The 16387-nt window shown below is 39.3% G+C and overlaps 3 protein-coding genes across 3 annotated transcripts; 2 read left to right on the top strand and 1 right to left on the bottom strand.

Moving 5' to 3' along the window:
* The first annotated feature begins 29 nt into the window (after nucleotides 1–29).
* Nucleotides 30–2506, top strand: LOC119072925 (solute carrier family 17 member 9). The gene is made up of 9 exons (XM_037178244.1): nucleotides 30–365; nucleotides 439–520; nucleotides 593–682; nucleotides 754–821; nucleotides 953–1100; nucleotides 1170–1305; nucleotides 1360–1619; nucleotides 1857–2073; nucleotides 2139–2506. Exons 1-9 carry the CDS (start codon nucleotides 301–303, stop codon nucleotides 2384–2386), a joined length of 1314 nt encoding a protein of 437 aa, XP_037034139.1. The 5' UTR covers nucleotides 30–300; the 3' UTR covers nucleotides 2387–2506.
* LOC119072919 (elongator complex protein 3) lies at nucleotides 2420–5229 on the bottom strand. The gene is made up of 4 exons (XM_037178238.1): nucleotides 5065–5229; nucleotides 4055–4296; nucleotides 2761–3987; nucleotides 2420–2695 (listed from the first exon to the last, which is right to left on the bottom strand). Exons 1-4 carry the CDS (start codon nucleotides 5081–5083, stop codon nucleotides 2537–2539), a joined length of 1647 nt encoding a protein of 548 aa, XP_037034133.1. The 5' UTR covers nucleotides 5084–5229; the 3' UTR covers nucleotides 2420–2536.
* Nucleotides 5230–5251: 22 nt separating this feature from the next.
* LOC119072927 lies at nucleotides 5252–11075 on the top strand. Its single transcript, XM_037178246.1, has 6 exons — nucleotides 5252–5539; nucleotides 9508–9886; nucleotides 10099–10274; nucleotides 10354–10616; nucleotides 10675–10846; nucleotides 10907–11075. The coding sequence occupies exons 1-6, from the start codon at nucleotides 5444–5446 to the stop codon at nucleotides 11027–11029; spliced, it is 1209 nt and encodes a 402-aa protein (XP_037034141.1). The 5' UTR covers nucleotides 5252–5443; the 3' UTR covers nucleotides 11030–11075.
* Nucleotides 11076–16387: the final 5312 nt, after the last annotated feature.

The raw sequence follows: 16387 nt of genomic DNA, 5'->3' as shown, positions 1-16387 counted from the left end.
TCATCTTTTTTTTTAATGCGCCTTGACGCACGTCTTCTGCTCACTTGGACGAGCTAAACATTTTCATAAATGTCAAAACAAGTGCGAAACTTCATTTGAAAAATACGAAGCAAAGAAAAGAGAGTTTGTGTTGGCACATTTAATTAGTCCAATTTCATTCATAAAATTATCAAACGGTTCGTGTTGTTGATTCAAGTGTGTTTCAGAGCTTGCGAACTGTATTGTGGTAATACGAGCAAGAAAAAATGATTGGTAAGGCGCAGCGAAATCATCACTTTTGGTAGATTTACCACGACACATATGGATGACAAGCTCAAATATTCCCTGTTGCGGGAATTTAGCGATAATCAAAATGTTTGGACAAGGTAACAACAGCATTGCCCATCTGTCGCACCGCCCAATTAACACGAAGAAAATGTTCTTTTCCATTTTCCATAGAAATGAAAAGCGTCTGTGGTTCGTCACCCTTATGTTGGGTACGTGTATGTTGTACTCCACTCGTACGACAATGCCGTTGCTGGTGCGTGTTTTACTTTCCCTATCTATGAATTGACATTATAACGATAAACTGACAACGTTTCGTTCGGCATAGGTTCCATCAGTGGCAGCTGAATTGAAATGGACCAAGACGGATTCGGGGACGATTCTGAGCTCCTTTTTCTGGGGCTACACGTTGACCCAAGTATAACATTGACTGGCATCGCGTAAAGTGAAATTTCTAAATCAAAGTTTGTTTTGTCGTTCGGCCTGTAGGTTCTGGGTGGTTATTTCAGCGATAAAATTGGAGGGCAAAGAGTCATTTTTCTGGCAGCCATCGGATGGTAAGCGACAAGAATTTTTAGTGTCAAAATTGAGTTTGTTTAATGGTTGAATGGTCGTTGTAGGTCTCAAATTTAGATTTAAATGTCCCGGTGGCTACGAAACCTCTCTAAAAACGAAAATTTATTTCCAGGTCTTTGATCACCTTCTGGATGCCGAACATTCTACTCGCCGCTCCCAAATCGTGGACCTACTCGATACCATTTATTGTAACCGTTAGAATTATTAATGGAGCCCTACAAGGGGTCCACTTTCCTAGTATGATATCATTGACTAGTCAGGTCTGAACTTCCACCTTCATTGCCTGAAATGAGTTACTAACCAATTGCCTCTCCCCCATTCACTCACAGAATTTGAACTCAAATGAACGGACTAGCTTTTTCAGTATGCTGACCAGCGGCTCAGCCCTCGGCACATTATTGACGGGCATACTTGGCTCGTTTATTTTAGATTATTTCGGATGGCCGTCAGTGTTTCGGATAATTGGTAAGGGTGTCACATTCACGTCGAGCAGCTCGTTGACCTTTTGATCCCGTTTAGGCTTTCTGGGAATAGCATGGGCGCTGGTGATGCGCTATTACACCATGTCTTCCGATCGTTATCGTATCATCAATGTTGCCGTACCGAATCGACTGTGCTCGCAACATAATCGTACGGAAGATACCGTACCATGGTTGAAGTTGTTCGGATCGGCCTCATTTTGGGCCTGTGTGTTGGCACATGCATGTCAAAACAATTGCTTTTTTGTACTGCTGTCGTGGTTGCCAACATACTTTGCTGATGAATTTCCTCAGGCTAAGGTAAGAGAGAGAGAGAGAGAGAGAGAGAGAGAGAGAGAGAGAGAGAGAGAGAGAGAGAGAGAGAGAGAGAGAGAGAGAGAGAGAGAGAGAGAGAGAGAGAGAGAGAGAGAGAGAGAGAGAGAGAGAGAGAGAGAGAGAGAGAAAGAAAGAGAGAGAGAGAGAGAAAGAGAGAGAGAGAGAGAGAGAGAATGTCATTTCGACTGAATCACTGAGCTAAATCCTCAATTCCGATCACAGGGTTGGGTTGTAAATATGGTCCCTTGGCTGGCACTACCTCCATGTACGTTGTTCGCCAAATTTGTGACCGATCGGTTGGTGGCCCGAGAATGGTCACTGACGAATGTGAGAAAAGTGATACAAAGCTGCTGTTTCTTAGGACAAAATTTGGCACTGTTCTGTATGTGTCACACGGACAACTTCTCCACGGCTCTGTTCTGTATGACAGTGATTATCGGTAAGACTTGTGACTTGCGTGTTGTATAGACATTTCGACCGAAATTTCCGTTTCACCTTCACAAGGCGGTACCGGTTTCCACAACAATGCCGTCATCGTCAATCCACAAGATCTGGCTCCACCGTATTCCGGCAGTGTTTTCGGTTTGATGAACACCGTCGGAGCCATTCCAGGCTTTCTAGGCGTGTACTTGGCCGGACACATTTTAGAACTGACACAAAGTTGGCCGGCTGTGTTCAGCACGGCAGCTGGGATAAATACGGTCGGTTGGATAGTGTTTACAATATTCGGATCGGCAGATCCAATAGCATAGCACGATGTGTGTAAGTTAACCAAAATTCAGTAATTTTTAAGTAGAATTTGTATATTGAATGAATGACTGGACATCACCGATGATGAATGAAATATATATCAAGCAAATGGACATATGCGGTTGCCGTGTTTCAGTTTGTATTCCCTATCGCTACGCCAGCATCTTAGACATGTATGGTCCGTCCAATGTGTATCCCATTTTGGCGTAATAATTTCGTGTTCCCACACCTGAGATTACAGCCAATTTTGTGCTGCCGTGCTCTTCACGCGATATCCGTTCCGCTTCTTCCATTAACAACATGCCGAAGCCCTGATTGTATGAAGGTAAGGATTAGAATCACATAAGGTGCAACAAGACAAAACTCGTCAATTTACCTGATGCTGAAACTTAGTCGGATCTCGTGCATTGACTGGCACCACCGATCCATAAACATGTAATTCTCGTACGATAGAACATGCGCCCTTCAACTCCGGCCGAAACGTTTCCGACGAACATTTCCGCAATCTCAACAAACCGACCAAAATGTCCTGCTCCGGATCCTCATACGAAAGGAACGTTTCCCAGCCACCATTGGCCACATAATCACGACGGATCAGTTCAATTTCGTACGGTCGAACCTTGTTGTGTATTTCCTGTATGCCCACCTCACGCGTTCGAACGTCACGGCATTCTGTTCCCAAGTCTTTCATGCGTGCCAAAGCCAGTTCACGCAGATTTCCGTGTTCCACACCGGAACTGACCAGCGGCATTGGTATGTCTCGTTGAACGCGATAGACACGAGTCCACGGCGGCACCAATGCCAAAATTCGGGCCACTAGATCGACTAGCATCGATGGTGGATAGCTTTTGTATCGGCCAGTCTTCCATAGTTCGTACAATCCGGTTCCTCTGATGACCAATGTTGGATAAATCTTCAGACCATCTGAACGGAAGGCCGGATTCTCAAAGTATTCAATGAATTGCTCGATATCCCGCTCAAAGTCCACATTCGGCAGATCGGGCATCATGTGGGCGACGATTTTAAATCCGGCATCTTTCGAAAAGTGAAAACTTTCACACACAGCTCGCACTGTATGTCCTCGATTCGTATCCCGTGCCACATCCTCATAGACCGACTGAACGCCCACTTCCAATCGAGTACATCCGTACGACAACATATCGGAAATGTGTCGTTTCAAGCAGTAATCCGGTCGTGTTTCAATCGTGATTCCGATGCATTTTGTTCGAGATTTTTCCGAGTATTTGACTGCTTCAGCAACACTTGAACTCTGGTGGCCAGACAGTGCATCGTGCATATTCCTAATGAAATAATCTCGATAGTCCTCCGGCAATGACATGAAGGTTCCGCCCATGACAATGAATTCGACCTTATCCACAGAGTGTCCCAGTTGCTTTAGCTGTTCCACACGATGTCTTGTTTGTAAAAATGGATTGTACCGTGCCCTAATGGCTCTCATGCTTGTCGGTTCGTAGCCGGTGTAGCTTTGTGTGGAATATTCGAAATCACTGTCTGGACCACCCGGGCAATAAACACAAATATTTCCGGTCATGCTGATGTGCGGGCAACGATGCGGTTTACACATCAGGGCAACAACTGCTATCTAAAATAACGAAAGCAAAAACGTCTCGAGATCCATTTCGTTTCTTATCGGTCAATGCTAATCTCACCCCACTCGCCGTCCGAATCGGTTTCGCCTTGAGTTTTGGTAATAGAATTTTCTTAGCATCTTGTGGTACAGCGGCTATGATGTCGACAAGTCGCGGTGACGATTCGAGGCCATATTTGGACGATAAACGAGATTTCATACGATTTAGGTCGACGTCTTTGCGTTTCTCGTGAGCAACCAGTAGTTCCTGGATGATTTCACCGATAACAATAAGCATTCGTTCGTCACGACTTAAGCCGATTCCTGAAAAATAGAAATATTTTGAGTTCTTGCGGTGATTTGAAAGGATTTGTCCCAAGCGAGTTCGAATAGATATCGTGACTGACAGGAAAGCATAAAGCGGGGACCGAGTGAATGTAAAGATTTAGAATAAGATAGAATAAGTGGGTGGCTTTTACGCCTGCACCTAAGCCTCAGATGGGCCTGTTGTGCGTATGTATTTAGTATAAAGATTTACAACGACAATGATTTAGTGTTTCGGTTCTCAATTGAACGATCTCGTTAGATCAAGTTAGATTTTTGTACACTACATAGGTAAAGAGGCTCAGGGCCGGACTGGTCCTATGGTCATTCGCGATTCCCCAAGGGCTTTCATTTGTTGTATGGATTAAGGGCAATGAAATGCGCTTTACAAATTTTGCTCATACAACGCCCGAAGTATTTTTTCGAGCCAGTATGGTCCTGTAGAGGCTGGTTGATTCGAGTTCTGTGAGCACCTCTAGCTAATCCTAATCATTAAGCGATAACGAGAAGTGTCATGCAGTTTTGTGTTGATAAAATTAATTTCGACCATATTGACTTATGAACACACTGGTGGTATCGACTGGATAGCAACATTACAACGGGAAAAATATCGAAAAAAAGTTAACAAATCCGTGGCAGCCATAACCTCAACTTCAGAATGTAAACAAGTCCTAACATCGAAATCAGTTTGTTTATCAAATGTTCAAGATATGACGAGTCTCGCTGTAAATCGAATAAATTGTAACAAAGCGAGGGCAACAATCTTACCCAATTTCTTTTTTCCCATCGTCAATTTACGTATGGAATATTCGTGACAGAACACACGCACAATCTGAAATCTATTTCGTCGGATTCACGCTGTTCACGGAACAGTATATTATGAACAACTGACAGAAAATGTCAAAAATTTAAACGTCAAACGAGAACTGTCACTTGTCCATAAAAAAAGAATCGCCCACCATAAAATTGGTTTTTTGACATTTTGTACAATCTCAGGGCAAACAAAAAAAAAATGTCATACACCACTTTGTCGATTGTTTGTTTATTTTGTGAAAGACAATTGGCTTAATTAATCCAACCAATCACCCAATCCGAACAAATTGAACACTTTTCCGTCATCAAGCGAAATTATTTAACGAATTTTACAATGGCTGAATGCTCAAGTGATTCGAAAAACGAGCACAATCATACCAACGGCAACAAGGACAACGATGATGAGTTCTGCGATCAATTTCGATATTTTGTGAGTGGACAAAATTTTTGTAAAATTCATTGTATTTGATGCTATCAATAATCGGTGTGTGAACTGTTTGTGATCGGATTTCATTGATTTATTTTGATTCATTGAATAAGAGTAACCCGGAAATTAGAATATCTTCCGGTATTATACCTGGGACATGGGTCAGTCATAAATATATATTTTTTGGGTAGAAATTTTCCAGTGCTCATGATTGTTCCTTTTCTCTGCAGCTGACGAACAATCACGTATAGTAATCCGATTGTCATTCATTGATGGGTGAACAGATTCCATTGAATTTTACGTTCCCTTTATTTGATTGACCATTCTATCGTTTCATTGTTTATTTTCGCCATTAAATTAATTGAATTAGAATTTCATTTGGATAATGAGGAAATTTATCCCGTACTCAAACATACGTATAAGTGGCAAAGTATATATCATGCTGCTGTCACTGTTTATTATCTAACAACACTCGCACATGGAATCGCATTTATAAACAAATTGCTAATTTAGCTGATTCAGCGTGTGTTGATTACTTTAAGTGATTTGAATGAAAACAATCCTTTGGCGATACATTTTCAGCTGTTGGTTAGTTGGGTTGCATTCAGGGCCTTTTATAAGAGTTTCGCACTGGGGGGATTTCGATTTGGGGGCCCCAATTTTTTCCGTGAAGGGGTTCTATATTTTTATTGTGAGGGGCCTTCTTTGAAAAATTAGACAAGTTTCAAATTTGAGAACTTTAGTGACTGGGGTACTGTCAAGTGCCGCTTAATGTTGCATGTATACTGTGTGTTTTAGCTGCAGAACATACCATGATTTCACAATCTTTTCAATATTTTCTATATTAATTCCTGGAACACTAAGGATGGATCATCTATCCGAAAAAGCTTTATTAAGTTTCCATAGGAGGACATGGACAACTCAGTCAAACTTTCGCGATTTAATGGCGTTTTCAAAAGAGTTATTGTCAGTTCTTCGGCCCTTACTTGTTTTTTGGCAGTTATTTTACGAGTTACAGGGAGAGAAAAGTGTAATTCGTCATGTTTTCTGTTTTGCCATTTGTTTTGGTTTGTAAATGATTCCACAAAAAATTTATTTAACAAATGAAAATCTAGATTTTTTATTTTATTCATCCTTGTTTTGTGCGCGGAAACCAGCAGGGATCATTGGTACTGTGAAGACCAAACACTTCTTAATGAATCGGCAATTAGTTTACGCCTACAGAGTAGCTTTTTAGAGAAATCAGAGTTGTGCTATTTGATCCGTGAGTTGCTTTGTCCAATTAACCACACAAGCAACTTCCGGTCAGCTTTTTGGGTTCGCAACGAAAACATAGCTAACGCCGACCCGTACGAAACACCTATTCGTATCAAAAGCCTTTACTGTGAAACTCTTCATTTCTCTTACTTCTTCTCTGCTGAAAAACTATTCTTCCTTTTAAATCACTTACATTATCCACTCTTTGCCTTGTTATCATATACAATTAAATTGCCAGAGGCAATATAGACAGCCCCGTACGAAGTCAAATTTCATAAATTCCTATTTAAACAGCTATATACCGCTATATTTAACTATATTTCACTATAAATAAACATTTCACAGAGGAATATGCTATTATATAGCTCTATATGCCTGTATATAGCTCAATATAGGTGAATATAGGTATATATAGATGTCCGTATATGGAATGCCTGAAACACCCCACACACATAACAAATTATTTCCATGTTAACAGAAACTCTCTTAGTACCATTTTCCCCAAGATACTTCAATTTTACTAAAATCCAATATGGCCGCCGGCAGCCATTTTGTTAGGAGACCGGAAATAGTACCGACGCTTTACATCCGTTAATACCTTTCAAACACAAAAAAAATCATGAAATTCGGTCAAAATTTACTCGAGATATTGACAAAATACTCCACGTTCACTGTACGGCCGAGTAGCCAGATAAGAGCTCACTCCAAGAGACCTAGCTCACGCTCCGGAGAACATAATTTCAAAAACTTTTTTTTCCCTGATTGGTACGGTCAATACCTATCTAATAAAGCTAAAACAGACGAAATATGTGGAAATGTGGCCGACCTACAAGCAAAAACTGCTTGCCGCCCTGTGCCTATTTCACACCAAGGGGTCTAACTCACGAGTCGGTCATCCGATTTCCATAAACTTTTTTTTTGTCGATCGGTATTGTAAATACCTTTTATTTGACGTATCATTTACAAGTGTAACGTTTGAATGTCCGGAGATATCTTCGAAAAACCGTAAAGCACTTATTGGGCCACAGCTCGGGAGGGGTCGATCCAAAATCACTCATCTTCGAACTTAGCCTGTCTTTTGACATTACCAAACGGGAAAAAAAAGAATTTTCAAAATCGGATGCGTTTTACTCAAGTTATCGTGCAGACAGACAGACAGACAGACGGACAGACAGACGGACAGACAGACGGACATTTTTTTTTTCGCGGATTTGGCATCTCTAGACAACCACAATAGGTTTCCCCTTACTCAGGGAGTCCAATTCGACGTGTTACAAACGTATGCGTAAACCTATAAGACCCCAGTACTTCATACGGGTCTAAAAATAGAATTGTGAATCTAAACTCTTTAACCATCGAATTCTTAAGGACGAACTGAAGAAGCCACAGCAATCACTTAACTAATGTGGAACAAAAAAAGAGAGCCGAATAACATTTACTCAAATTCTCCTAACATACGGACGAAAGTTTTATTGTGATACTTCGCAGTTGACTAATAATGAGCTGCCGCGCCATTTTTTTAAAGAATAACAACTTATAATTTTAGTAACTGACTGTAAGTGAGAGACTGTGGAGTATTTTTTAAAAGTGGGGGGCACTGGGGGGATTTATAAAAAGTGGGGGGGATTCAGGTTGGCCTGGGGGGATTTTTCCCACGCGCTTGTTCCTTATAAAAGGCCCTGGCATTGGATTTTACTGGAATACACTTTTGATGGTCATGTTTGTTGTTCGATGTCCCGTAATTTTTTGGTCATGTCTAATTGGAAAAGAAATCAGCTTCTTAAGGATGGCGGAAGGGTCAACGAAAGTGTGATTGTAAAAACACAGAAATTATGTGTTGTTTGCTTTGCTGCATTTTTAAATGATTTCTTAGCAGCTTTCCGCGATTTCCCCAAATTTTCCATCAGCAGATGGCAATGTCTCAATGCAAACTATCCTACCAATGCACTTCAAGCAAAAGTGGTACTCTAAATAGGCTACTGAAACTTGACAGTGCTCCATACAAAATTTTACACTGTAAAAAGAGTGGGGATAAAATTTCATACTAAAAGTACTCTATTTGACAGCTGTCATAAATAGCACTTTTGCTTGAAGTGCGTTGATCCTCACTTGTTCATGGAAAGTTTTGCTACTGTCTTCTCTAAGAGGCTAGTGGAAGCAACTGAAGATGGTCAGTCCACTCTGACCTGTGACCGCCGCTAGTTCTCGAGGTCGAAACAGCTTTTCTTTTTTCTTTTTTGCCACTTTACGTGATGTGAGAAGAGGTGTAGCTCTGTTTGTCGTTCTAAATGATGTTTCTCCGAAGGATGTTTCCTTGAAGTTCAATAAATGTAAAAAGGAGTCTTGTTTTGGTTTTCTGTGTACGGCAATTCGGTTCTTGCAATTTGCGACCCTGAGCTATTCGTCTCAGGTTAAGCAAAATTGGTATGTTCGAAGTACTGGATCGACAATTATGCTGCATTTTCAATTGTTTATCCTGTGTTGAATATGGTTTACAATAGAAAGCGCAGCATGATTGTCGAACCCATCAATGCAAAATTGTTCGTGTGTTTACGTCCTAAGGTGTAGGAAAAACGTGGATATAGGAGGGAGGCACTCTGTAAAGTCCAAAAAACAGGACGACTTTTTGAATGACGCCTAACGTGTCCATTGTAGAGTGACTGCCCATCTTATGCCATTTAAAAAAAATCGAAATTTTCTCCTTACTTCAACAGGCCATTTCTACCTGCTGCATTTGCAATGGCTATTACGGCCCAAATTTCGGCGAACCACTGTGTGGTACTTGTCATGCGTTCCTATTCTCCGTACAGCCGCAAGTGGGCATCGAAGAGCAGTCAGTGATACCATCCGACGATGAAGATTCGGGTAACGACGAGCCGCCATACAGTGTGAACGATCGTCAGGATCGCGATGATCTGGAAGCCGAACTACCTGAAGAAGTGAGCGAAAATGAGCAGGAGGAAAATGAGTTCGAATTGGAACCGAGACCCGAGCCAGCACCACTACCGAATGTTAACCATTACATCAATCTACTGTCGAATCCTCATGACAATAACAAATCGGACAAAAATATCGACGCATTGCCGGTTGAAGGTTTGTGTTTCGGATGCTGTAGCTGCTTGGCGTATGGTTGATCGAGACGACGGCGAGTACTGTGTTTTTGATCGTTTTTTCAATTTTCTTTGGCTTTGGCGACCGTGACTAGATTTAATATTACACACTCGTCTCGATGAAACCATACGCCCATTTCGGCAGCTCCTCTTCATAAAGCAACGGTCTAAACGGGGAACTTATTTCTTTCGCAGTCCTCCTGAAAATATTTTCGTATCTCGACGACATTTCGTTGTGCAATGCAAGCGGTGTATGCAAGCAATGGCGAAAAATCTTAGAGACTCATACGCCGCAGTCAATGTGGAAGAAGTACACAAAGGAAAGGTGGCCACTATTCCAGCACGTTGGCTTCGTGTCGAATTGGTTTCAGGTGAGCATTCCATTTTCCACGAATGAAACGCAAACAAATTGAAAACCTCCGTCTGACTTGTGTGCTACTTCGTCAACAGGTCTATTTATCTCTAATGTCATCCTGTTTCTGTCGCACTTGCGTCATTCAAATGGCACTAAAGACTCCATTTCAAAGTGTGAATCACTTGCGATCGGAACGTCTGCTCGACGATATACGCTCATTGGATGTTGATGCTACGGAAGGGATCGATGCTGTTCCTCTCGATCACCAGCTGTCACATTGGCAAGCCTCAATCAAAGGACCGATGGGCAGTCCGTACGAGGGAGGAAAATTCTTTCTTTACATAGTCATACCGTCAAAGTAAATGGAGTGTGAGTGTCCTGACGGAGTATCGTTCACTAATTGTCTGTCGTTCTAGCTATCCTATGCTTCCGCCAACGGTACGCTTTCTAACAAAAATATTTCATCCGAATGTATCCCGTCACGGCGATGTTGGCATCGACATCATTCAGCACAATTGGCTGTTATCGTTGACAATATCAAAGATTCTGCTGTCGGTTCAAAGCTTACTCACCGATCCTTTTACAGAGGTAAGAGTTTGTCGCATTCTGATCGATTCGTCATGCCGATTCTTTGTTTCTCTTCTATAGATATGCATGGAACCAGAGTTGGGAAAAATGTATGAAAACGAGAGACCAAAGTTCGAAGCATTAGCTCGGAGGTGGACGTGTAAATACGCTAAGTTAGAGTTAAATATAGTGAAGCCATCTTAATTATTTTCAGAGGAATAAACACAGTAATTCTATGCAAACAAAAAAAAAACTAAATTCTGTCGTTTGTTTTCGTTTTGTGTTCGGGTTCGTTCGTTCGTCGTTGGTGATCTTGTGATGGAGTTCGTTGAGAGGAACAAACTTGCCAAAGGAAGTTGGTTCCTAGCTCATCATCCTGAGGCAAAAACAATTCCTTCCCTCCGCTCTCAACTGCATAATTCTACGATCTTGAGGACTTTTAACTGTTTTTTGGGTTCCTTTCTGGAATTTTACCATTATTAAGGTGGTAGTGGGTTGGTTCCATTCCATCGCTTCACATGGTTCCTTTCGCAACTTTTAGAATTATTGAGGTGTTAGGTGATTGAGGTGTGGAATTCTAGAGATATTAGTACACTTGAACTAAAATTGTGGATTCCTGGAAGAGTCGCCGCGCTAGGTTTATGGTGTCACGAATAGTAGAGGTCATTACCTGTCCAACGACATCAATATCGACCAAGTCGTGGACTGTTGTTTGTTGTAAACACTTCGAGAAATTTGTAATTTTTCCGTCCTTAAACATGTCCTACACCGCTCACACGAAAATTTTAGAAATCTTTAAAAGTCCATCGTGTGCTTTAGAATGAATACCAACGATATAAATTCAGACAGACCCGTTTCTTTTTGTGAAAACAATTTTGACTACCCCAGCGTAGACCAATTTTTGACCGGTTCCAGCTTAGACCAACTATATAGTAAGGGGTCCAGCATGAATCCGAAATTATTTCAATACAAAATTTGTCCTGCAACTGACTCAGAAAAATGCTCTGAATCTTTTAAAAATCGCCGATGGCTTGTTTTTAATGCAGGGGCCACTGAAAACCCTGTGTCCAAAGTGAGGTCCGGAGCATGTTAAAGTGTTTTTCGGTAGAGTTTAGTGTCCTGATGAAGAAAAGTTAGGGTTCCAGGCTGAGTTCCTGGGCAATAACTTTTGGCGGCGGCTCAAAGCCGAAAATCCGTGTTTTTTCACGCTTTTCATTGAATATCACGAGAACCTGTGATATCCCGGATATTACATTTCTTCAATACTTTTATTTCAATGTATAAATTAGTCATATGAAAAGAAATGCGCGAATAAAATGCAAGGTTCGCGGAAATTTACTTTAACTGTGCCAATTTATTGCAGTTCATTTGAGTTCTAATTAATGCAACGTGGCAATTTGATATCTCGGTCAAGTGAGTTTTGTTTTTCGATCTATCCGAACTAAAGTTTTCAGTCCTAATTGGGGACTCGAAAGAGTCGGTCTCTATAAGAGACCAGTAAAAAATGTATTTTGGAAAAAATAACTTAAAAAAAGTATTTTTGGCATTAAAATTAAAATTGTGAATTTGGCATTATTAAAAGAAAATGTGAAATGAAAAGTTAGTGGTTTGATCATGTTTCTGTGACCCTAGAACTTAGAAATTAGTTTCTTCGGGAAAAATGTAGAGTTTAAAATTCTGAACAACATTGCCGAATACAAAAAGTTTGTGGAAAATACAGGATGGGCCGAAAAAATTATCGAAGTCGAAATTTTTAAGGTATTGAAGAAAATGCGTGATTTTGGACCATTTAAGTGTTTTACGAATATATATTAAGTGAGATATGTGAATCTTTAAATTCTGAACACGAATCAAGAAATTGGAATGTACAGGGTGGTCCGAAAAAGTTGATCTTGGTCGAATAATCTTATTTTTCCATAAAATCTTCGATTTCGTGTTTTTCTTTCTCGCTTTTTTTTTAACTTTTTTTCTTTTTATTTGGTGGATATTTAGTAAATGGTGCCTTTCTGACCTTTTCTCTTATTCTACGTAATCTATACCCTAAGTAATATTGAGGAATCAGATCCTTGGTCTGAAAAGTTCCCAGTTTAGCTACCAAAAAGGGTCCCCTACAATGGCTTACAATGGACGAAAAACGCTTGTGACAGGGCCTGATATTTGTCAAAAGTTTCACAAATTTTGACAAATGCTTTACAAATTTTTAGCAAATTTTTGTGAAACATTTGTCAAAATTTGTGAAACTTTGTGAAACTTTTGACAAATATACGCTAGATACGTGTAAATCGATGCGTCAAGATATTTGTTTTATAGATCCGACTAAACCATATGCATAGGAGCGAATTGGACCAAAAATGATAAAGTACTTCGATTTTCAAGAAAATAATATGAAAATAATGGAGCATTGAAAATAGCACAAATTATTTTTAATTGACGTCATATATTATCCTAAACAAAAACTGTTCCGAACCTATGTTCACAATCAAAAATGTCAATACGTATGAGGTTGATGCTGCAGAGCCCCTTTGTGGTACATCTATGACTAACACTAAATAGAAGTAGACTGGCACTACGTAGACGTATACGTCGGTCGAACGTCAAACTTTGAAAAAAAAATCCATTCGAATCGATGTTGGGTACCATAAATTTATGGTCCAACGTATACTAATACGTTATTGCCTTATATACTCATTTTTTTACGCGAATAGCATCTACCTTTTTTATCAAATTAATTTTGTTTAGGAACTATGACCCTAAATCGACTCGAATATAACGCCTGAAATGTGCCTGAGACCGTATACAGCCGCGATAAATATGTGTATACCATAGAACTCGACGCACGGTCGCATCCTCAGAAATCCATTTTCCTTCACGGGAGAACACTTAAATGGATTCCGGTGACCGGTGGACCGGTGGAGAAAAAAGGAAAACACAATATCGAAGATTTTATGGAAAAATAAGATTATTCGACCAAGATCAACTTTTTCGGACCACCCTGTACATTCCAATTTCTTGATTCGTGTTCAGAATTTAGAGATTCACATATCTCACTTAATATATGTTCGTAAAACACTTAAAAGAGAAGAAAATGGTCCAAAATCACGCATTTTCTTCAATACCTTAAAAATTTCGACTTCGATAATTTTTTCGCCCCATCCTGTATTTTCCACAAACTTTTTGTATTCGGCAATGTTGTTCAGAATTTAAAACTCTACATTTTTCCCGAAGAAACTAATTCTTTATCTTTTCGGGTTCTCGTGATATTCAATGAAAAGCGTGAAAAAACACGGATTTTCGGCTTTGAGCCGCCGCCAAAAGTTATTGCCCAGGAACTCAGCCTGGCACCCTAACTTTTCTTCATCAGGACACTAAACTCTACCGAAAAAAACCTTTAACATGCTCCGGACCTCACTTTGGACACAGGGTTTTCAGTGGCCCCTAGACTATTTCAAGTTGTTCGAAGTTTTCGTACATGGTCTTTAAATTTCAATGAAAAACGGGTCTTAAACTAGCTCCTATGACTATTGCCGCAAGTACCAAAATAACAAAATTCCTTGGTACAATCGATGAAGTAATGAACTGAGTATAATTCTCAACCAATTTGATTTTTTTAAATGAAATTCTCGAGACTAAGATGGGCTATCTCGGACGAAGGTTCTGGAAACTATTTCAGAAAAAGGAAATAACTTTATTACAAATCATTCTACATAACCAATGAACCATACATAAGAACAATATAATTTTACACTGTTGATCATAGCCTCTATAGAAAAAGATTACTTTGATAGTTGACTGGTCTTACGTCTGAAAAATGTCTGTTATCATAGCACTGCCAAGCGACAGTGGGTTGCTGTTATCAAATGAGCACACTTTGCAAGCAATATAAGATGAATTATTCTCAACTAATATTATAAAGGACCATATTACCCAGAGCTTGTCATTATTTTTGTCGTCTTTAACGATAACAGATGAAAAGCCGTATGTGACAGGTTAGATTTGCAGCAAGATTTTCAATGAATAAATGAATAAAATACGACTCGTGTGAATTACGGCCCTCGCTTCGCTCTGACCGTAAACTTCTCACTTGTATTATTGTTTGATTGCTTTTGTTAAATTAAACCAACTTTTCCTTTAAAAGTAACACATTTTTGCGTGCTTTAATGATTCTGCTTTTTCAAAAAACATATTTTGGTTCAGAGAAATCATCAAGAAATGAATATTTTCCGCCTAAATGTAGACTATAAAAAAGCAGAGAGTTCATTGCTCTTATTGCTACTGGCTTCGTACATGTCAGATCTACTAATTGCATTAATAAAATCTTGTACTTCAATTTTTTTAACATGTATTTTACTGCATAAAGGGCCGTATTACTCAGAGCTTGTTATTATTATAGTCGAAGTCATCGATAACAGATGAATAGCCGTATGTGACAGGTTAGAGCGAATACATTTTTCCGGAATAATGTCGTTTGCTTCTCACATATAAGATCTACCAGTTTCATTGATAAAATATTGGTCAACTGGAATCTTACATTCATATGCATTCACAATGATTGCCATTTTTGACAGGTCATTAACGTAGGTTTTATCATTGCCGGGTCCTTTACCGTTTAGCTTACGTTCCCTGTAGATCAGTGTCAAATAAATGTTCTTCTCTCAAAATAGTGTCAAATGAGTTGTCAATTTCACAAAGCTAGCCTCAAACAATGACAGCTACATATAAATTTTTGTAACATTGTGGTTAGCTTTGTGAAAATGACAGCTCATTTGACATCTCAAACGACATTGACAATGATCTATTGCTCAAAGTCATTACAGTGATAAACGACAAAGTTTCCTTATATAAAAGACGTGCGAACAGAATTGAAGAAACACATAACAACCAAACTTCACTAATATCTCCAAATTTCGCTAAATTTTACAACAAAATTTCGCTACATTTCACCAATTTTCACTGAATTTAGATAAAGTTTGTGAAATTCTACTTCAAGTTTAAACTGTTACAGACGGCTGTCCTCTGTTATCGACAACGACAGTAATAATAAACGATAAATAAGGTATAATATAGCAAAAATCATGTTCAAAACAAATGAAGTAAAAGATTTTTGAAATAAATCTCTGAAAATCTTCGATCAGATGAAGTAATAGATCAGATGGTGAAAACTGTACTGTCACAGACGGCAATTAACAGTTTTCACCATCTGATCTATTACTTCATATGATCGAAGATTTTCAGAGATTTATTTCAAAAATCTTTTACTTCATTTGTTTTGAACATGATTTTTGTTACATTATACCTTATTGGTCAGAGCTTGTCGTTTATTATTGCTAACGTTGTCTATAACAGATGACAGCCGTCTGTAACACGTTAAACTGGAAGTAGAATTTCACAAACTTTATCTTTTGTTGTAAGATTTAGCGAAATTTGATGATATTACTGAAGTTTGGTAAAATGTTTGTCTAATATTGGTCAATACTTTGTATAGAAGAGTACAACGCAGCATATTCAATTTTATCGTAATTAGGCTCTCGCATATGAATTTATTTCAATTCCATATACAAGGAT

The sequence above is a fragment of the Bradysia coprophila genome, assembly GCF_014529535.1.
Source record: "Bradysia coprophila strain Holo2 chromosome IV unlocalized genomic scaffold, BU_Bcop_v1 contig_84, whole genome shotgun sequence".
Taxonomy (NCBI): domain Eukaryota; kingdom Metazoa; phylum Arthropoda; class Insecta; order Diptera; family Sciaridae; genus Bradysia; species Bradysia coprophila.
The sequence above is the reverse complement of the archived record's forward strand: the minus strand, read 5'-3'. Positions and strand labels throughout refer to the sequence as shown.

Excerpts from the sequence above, each read along its gene's own strand:
- LOC119072919 (XM_037178238.1), bottom strand. Across the intron at positions 3,988-4,054 it reads CGATTCGGACGGCGAGTGGG|ATAGCAGTTGTTGCCCTGAT; the intron begins GTGAGATTAGCA and ends TCGTTATTTTAG. Across the intron at positions 2,696-2,760 it reads CGACTAAGTTTCAGCATCAG|GGCTTCGGCATGTTGTTAAT; the intron begins GTAAATTGACGA and ends TCATACAATCAG.
- LOC119072927 (XM_037178246.1), top strand. The coding sequence starts at position 5,444 with ATGGCTGAATGCTCAAGTGATTCGAAAAACGAGCACAATCATACCAAC. Across the intron at positions 9,887-10,098 it reads CGACGCATTGCCGGTTGAAG|TCCTCCTGAAAATATTTTCG; the intron begins GTTTGTGTTTCG and ends TTTCTTTCGCAG. Across the intron at positions 10,617-10,674 it reads TACATAGTCATACCGTCAAA|CTATCCTATGCTTCCGCCAA; the intron begins GTAAATGGAGTG and ends CTGTCGTTCTAG.
- LOC119072925 (XM_037178244.1), top strand. The coding sequence starts at position 301 with ATGGATGACAAGCTCAAATATTCCCTGTTGCGGGAATTTAGCGATAAT. Across the intron at positions 683-753 it reads GGGGCTACACGTTGACCCAA|GTTCTGGGTGGTTATTTCAG; the intron begins GTATAACATTGA and ends TTCGGCCTGTAG. Across the intron at positions 1,101-1,169 it reads TGATATCATTGACTAGTCAG|AATTTGAACTCAAATGAACG; the intron begins GTCTGAACTTCC and ends ATTCACTCACAG.